Source organism: Carassius auratus, unplaced genomic scaffold, assembly GCF_003368295.1.
Source record: "Carassius auratus strain Wakin unplaced genomic scaffold, ASM336829v1 scaf_tig00006772, whole genome shotgun sequence".
NCBI lineage: Eukaryota > Metazoa > Chordata > Actinopteri > Cypriniformes > Cyprinidae > Carassius > Carassius auratus.
Window position 1 is genome coordinate 773,672 of NW_020523788.1, and position 6,313 is coordinate 779,984.

The 6,313-nt window shown below is 38.2% G+C and overlaps 1 protein-coding gene across 1 annotated transcript; it reads right to left on the reverse strand.

The window, feature by feature from the left end:
* Positions 1-1,415: 1,415 nt before the first annotated feature.
* On the reverse strand, positions 1,416-4,689 carry LOC113071293 (pectinesterase inhibitor 10-like). Its single transcript, XM_026244664.1, has 3 exons — positions 4,211-4,689; positions 2,851-2,894; positions 1,416-1,680 (listed from the first exon to the last, which is right to left on the reverse strand). The coding sequence occupies exons 1-3, from the start codon at positions 4,563-4,565 to the stop codon at positions 1,663-1,665; spliced, it is 417 nt and encodes a 138-aa protein (XP_026100449.1). The 5' UTR covers positions 4,566-4,689; the 3' UTR covers positions 1,416-1,662.
* Between the last annotated feature and the right edge of the window lie 1,624 nt (positions 4,690-6,313).

Sequence of the window (6,313 nt, forward strand, 5' to 3'; positions counted from 1 at the left end):
ACTATATTGATGTGACATGGGACTGTAAATTGTAGTTAATTGTAGTTCCCTACTTATGCTGTAGGGTTAGGGTTATGATTTCGGTAAATGGGTAATTTCTTTGCTACATATCAATCACTTATTGTTCAGTGACAGTTGCTGAAGTCATAATGACAATAAAACATAGTGTGCAACATGAAGCACCTTGTATTTTTGCCTAAACATTAGTCCAGCCACAGCGTGTAAAAATCCACGTCACACAAACTTGTCCAAATGTGGTCATTACAGGATCTTCTGGCAGAAGTAGGGTTATACCAGAAGTTCAGTTAAATATTTTTTCTTCTCGTTAAAAATAAAAATATAATTTTACAGGTATACATTCCTATCTTGGGGTAACGTGACGTAGAAACAGTTTAGTGAATCCTTTTTTCAAAGCATTGATTTTCATAGTATGAACCGGTAGGAGGGTAATTGTGACAGCTGTGTACTGTATACAAATAAACTATTATGTGTGCATATATATGTATGTATATACATATATATGTGTGTGTGTGTGTAATCTATACATATGTATGTATATATATATATATATATATATATATATATATATATATATATATATATAATAGATTTATTTGTAAACTATTATATAAATATACTCATACATATATAATAATATATTTATATTATTTATATTTCATGTTTGCCATAACAGACAGATGGTTCATATAAACTTACCTATACAGAGATGCAAACAGGTAGGAGGGTAAAAAGGTGAGAACCGAGGACATGCTCCAAACAGAATTATTTGTTTTACATGAAGATTATTTGACAGAAGATTTTTGTTTTACATGCTAATTGTAAGTTACTTACAGGTATTTGTACAATTATTTGTATTACCTAAAATGTCAAAAACTGTAATTTTACAAACACAAAAACTAAAAAAAAATTTTTTTGACAATTTTATAAACATTATGTATTTAGTCAAAAGCCTATCTTATAAAAGATGAAGTGCTATGAAGGTTAAGACAATATTGGCTGATAAGAGCTAAAATGCTAAATGTTTGCCCTCTCTCTTCACCGTTCCCATATCTCAGACCTCAAATATTATCCTTTTTAGACAGTTTGGTAAAAAAGTAAAGAAAATACTATACAGTTATTAGTCTTAGTTTTCCAATACAATTAAGGTACAATTAAACTAGCTTTTCTGCAACTGGTCCCAATTCTTTATTTACCTTATGTACACTTTCTCATAAGATCTAAGCAAATCTAAGTGACCTATTTTGCATCTATGCTATATTAAGGTTGCACTGTAAAAAAAATATTTCATATATTTATTATATTTTAATATTTATTATACAAGTAATGTCTTTGGGAATGCCATTATAATGAAAAGCATGACTGTAGCATGTCCTATCCATAGGACTGTTATGCAGTTCCTGACAAATGTAAAAGGTGTTTAAAATGATACTTAAAAAAAACAAACATACTAAAACAGTATATGCACTGTGCACAAACTTTAATGAAGAACAGCAAGCAAAAGAACAACAACAAAACACTCAGAATTGAAGAGTGCTTAACAAGTCCAGGTATTCATGGTCAGTAGACTGTCATGGTGAAAGCTGGTTGGGATTTGTAGACTCTGGCAAAAAATGTTGGAACTCACTGGCAGGCTCCCATGTGTCATCCCAAGTTTTGCCACTGTAAGTATCATAAGTTGAACATATCATTAGAACACAGAACAAAAATAAAGATTATTGTTGGGATTAATTTAGATTTCATTGACATTTATTGATATTTGTCAATAAATGTGTCATTTGTTTAAAAAATAAATAAAGCACTCTTAGATTACATGGAAAGGGGCTATGGTTTGCAGTTACAGAATACCGGACCAGTTTTAAGACTTCAGCATGTTTTGATGTTGCATTCCAAGCAGATCTGGCAGTTCTACAGACTCTGGGATAAGGATGGTGACTGCATCTTGCTCACATGGCCATTCATCATTGTTCTCCTCTTCTTCAGATTTAATACTGTTCTTTTTCTCATTGCCCTAATCTTCCTTTATGCATTTTATCACCACTGCTGTCACTGTTCTAGTCTTCATTGCAAGACACTACTGGAAGCACTTATTGTTTCAAAACCTCAAAAAATAAGATGCAAGTTTATTCATTTGAGTCTTGATGGATGTATTTTTACATCATCAGTTGGGACCACAGATCTCATTAGACTGCTATTGGTTCATTGAAAACCACATTTTCCATCTTAGAAATTTGCTAAATTAAGTTTTTTTAAATTAAGTTTTATGTTTCAAATGCTGAAAAATTATTTTCATGATTCACTACTACTACTAACGCATTACTGGGTAAATGTCCTCGGTCAATGTCCTGCTAAATAAATACGCTTCAGATGATTGTGTATGTAGCAGCTTAGCTAAAAGCAAAAATATGTTCACATCAGCCCCATTTTATTGTCAATACACAGGCTGCCTGTCAAATATTTTTTTTCAATTGTATTAATTGTTTAGAAAGCACTGAACTGTCTAGCTTCCACAATCTATTGTATCCACTTCACAAAATCCTGGGCTCTCCCTACTAACTAGATCTAAATTCACTCAAGGAGGTAGATCATTCTCCTATTTCTATCAAAAAAATTGTATATTCTTTTAAGAATTTAAGTTTCAGTCACACTCTCTGAGTTTCAGTCCAGACTACTGGTCATTGCCCTTTCTCTTGCCACAGACATCAATAAAAGAAACTTCCATGCTGCTTGTAAGAGACCATTTTAACTTTGCCTACATCATATTGGTCATGGAATAGACTACTTAGCATTACAATGGAATAATAAAAAAAAAAGTTAAATAAAACAACTTACCACACAGTACAAGGCAACCAGTGGACTTTCAGTTCTGCTTTTCCCTACACACACAGAGAGAGTAATTATTATTTTAGCTGTTTACGCAATCACTGGATAGTGCATAACATATTGTCAAGTAGCCTAATAAAATACATTACCTCATTTATTCTTTCCCCAACTATTTTATCAAACAGGAAGATCTTCTGCCTACTACATTTTCGGCAACCTTTATGATAAAAAAAAATATATATATATATATATATTAAGCAATGGGTGTTTTCTTAGATTATTAAGCAATGCTATGTTCATGAATCTCACTTGCAAGGTTATCATTTCACTCGTGAGGTTATCTGTGGTTCTGTCCACTTGTGCCCAATTGACTTTGTCCCTGCTTTTTGTGGATAGAGCAAAATGGGTTGAGTTTCCCAAAGCCCTCTTAGCTTTAAGGTGCAATAGGTCATTGTCTTCTGAAATATTTTTGTTATGCTGTTTGAAAATCTCTTCACATCCCAATAGCAATTATTAAATTAAGTGGTTTATGTATTTCAATCAATTAATCACCTTTATTTACATAGCACTTTTAACAATACGGATTGTGTCAAAGCACTGTACAGTATCAAATAGTAGAATAGAGTGTCATTAATGTATAATGAATTATATATATATGTATAATAAAGATTAAACACTCAATTTTCAACTTAAGCCTTAAGGCATTTCATTATTGAATGCAGAGACGTTATTGCCTAAGTCAGCTCCGTTTAAATAGATTCTGTGTAATCAATTCAACGATAATTGCTAGAAATTTAGTGTCCCCATTTAATAATGTATTTAAATATTCGGTGTAAGGTGTAGGCCCAAAAAATGTATGTCCAATCAAAACGCTCATTTCAAACATTTCTATTGGCTTCCCTACCTGACTGTCAACATGAATTGAGAAAACATAGTACAGTTAGTAAAAGTACTACAATACCAGGAAGGAAGGTCAGTTTGTTTGTTGGTCATTCTTGCTCTGTCTGCACAGCGTATACGTAAACGCGCAGATGACATTTTTCTCTGCGTGAACCAGTGTGCAGAAGTATGTGCAGTGTGCATTGTAGTAATGTTGTCTCTGATTGTCTGATCTGCATGTGTATATGCCTTCAGGGTGTGTGGCTTTGGACAGCGATTTGCAGGGAGGGTCGCTTTTAGGCTAAAATTAGCTTTAGAACCACAGCCCCTGGACACTATCCACATAAACACAGCTATATCTAAAGAACAAAATACTGTGTATTGGTTAACAATGACCCGAATAAATCTAATTTGCCTAAAGTCCACTTTGTCTGAAAGCAAATCTATTAATAGTGTTTATTTAGGTATATCACTGCAAAACAAAACTTACCCTTTCTTCTCTTCTTCACACATGGCCCCTCCTGCCTCAAGGACTGGGAGATGGAAGAGGCAGCAGGTGGAGGACAAGACTGTGGAGATAAGATCTGATCTGTGGGGATAAGAGACGGAGGAGAGACAGAGGTGGCAGAAGGTGCTGCTGAACAGACTGAGGTTTTTGTTCTTTTCTTCCTCTGTCTCAATAACTTAGAGCATGGCAGTGGAGGTGGAGGAGGAGAAGATTCTGAAGGAAGACCAGCTGGAAAAGTAGTAGAGGAGGGAGGAGAGAGAGAGGTTGAAGAGTATTGGGAAGACAGAGGAACAAGGTTGAGTATAAATAGAGTCTCGGACTCCTTTGTGGGTTTCATCGGCTGCTCCACGGCAAGGCTCTCCGGCTCCGGCTGCTCCACGGCAAGGCTCTCCGGCTCCGGCTGCTCCACGGCAAGGCTCTCCGGCTCCGGCTGCTCCACGGCAAGGCTCTCCGGCTCCGGCTGCTCCACGGCAAGGCTCTCCGGCTCCGGCTGCTCCACGGCAAGGCTCTCCGGCTCCGGCTGCTCCACGGCAAGGCTCTCCGGCTCCGGCTGCTCCACGGCAAGGCTCTCCGGCTCCGGCTGCTCCACGGCAAGGCTCTCCGGCTCCGGCTGCTCCACGGCAAGGCTCTCCAGCTCCGGCTGCTCCACGGCAAGGCTCTCCGGCTCCGGCTGCTCCACGGCAAGGCTCTCCGGCTGCTCCACGGCAAGGCTCTCCGGCTCCGGCTGCTCCACGGCAAGGCTCTCCGGCTCCGGCTGCTCCACGGCAAGGCTCTCCAGCTCCGGCTGCTCCACGGCAAGGCTCTCCGGCTCCGGCTGCTCCACGGCAAGGCTCTCCGGCTGCTCCACGGCAAGGCTCTCCGGCTCCGGCTGCTCCACGGCAAGGCTCTCCGGCTCCGGCTGCTCCACGGCAAGGCTCTCCAGCTCCGGCTGCTCCACGGCAAGGCTCTCCGGCTCCGGCTGCTCCACGGCAAGGCTCTCCGGCTCCGGCTGCTCCACGGCAAGGCTCTCCGGCTCCAAAATGGAACCATTGCACTGTTCCTCACTGGGGCTGTTGTGCTGCTCTGCGGTGGGGATGTCACTGTCCGGCTGCTGTGCTGTGGAGGTTGCTTTAATACAAGTTTAAATTCATTTAAAATCTGTATTATATTAACAAAGAAAAATACACATTTTAAATAATAATTATTATTACTGAACACATATCTTGCTCTTACACTTAGTCAAAATAAATTCATAAGCCCTCTGCATCTTCTCCAAAAACATTTTTGTGACAGGAGTGGGGTGCAGATGGGTAATTACATCTGCAACCCACTTATTTGAAGCCTTATTTTGTTTGCCAATAAATAAAATGGGCTTGTAACCCACTGCCTCAAGTTTCCGCACCTGAAAAACAAAAACAGTTACTACACTTTAGTTAAACCTACTGAATTATTAGATACATAAGTACTGTATAAAGCAATTTTATTTTCAAATCATTTAATGGAGTTTAAATTTAATGTTTTTTTTTTTTAATATACAAGTACAAAGTTTACTTTCAGATAAGGCCAGTTTCTACCATTACCAACATGACTTTATGTTGCCTTTATTTGACAGAGAACACAACTTATTTCTATTTAGCACAATTTAAAGACAAAGAATACTCCTTGTACTGTAGGAAATAAGAGTACATTTATAAATGCCTCATCATACTGCTACGTATATGATTTTCACTATGTGACAAACATGGCCTTTCAGTTACACTTCAAATAACACTTTGCATTTTTAAATTACATTTGCATGTTACTTACTGCAATACGAGCAGAATCGATTACACGGCCAACATTTCTGCTTTTCTTAACAGATTGCCCCCACTGTCTATCCAGTGACACCACTTTGTCATTTATTTTTTTTTTAGTGGATAGACTTCCAAAGCAGACATAACAGCTTTTCCTGCTGGCCTGATTGGGCGTCTGGCAAGATGGGCAGGGTCGGAATTTGGGCCGTGTCATAACTTGACAAGAAATAGAAATATACACAAAAACAAAAAATAGACAGACAGACAATGTGTTAAAATAAAGAGTTTGTCAGAGAGAAACAAAAAGACGGAC

Excerpts from the sequence above, each read along its gene's own strand:
- LOC113071293 (XM_026244664.1), bottom strand. The coding sequence starts at position 4,565 with ATGAAACCCACAAAGGAGTCCGAGACTCTATTTATACTCAACCTTGTT. Across the intron at positions 2,895-4,210 it reads TGTGAAGAAGAGAAGAAAGG|GGAAAAGCAGAACTGAAAGT; the intron begins GTAAGTTTTGTT and ends CTGTGTGTGTAG.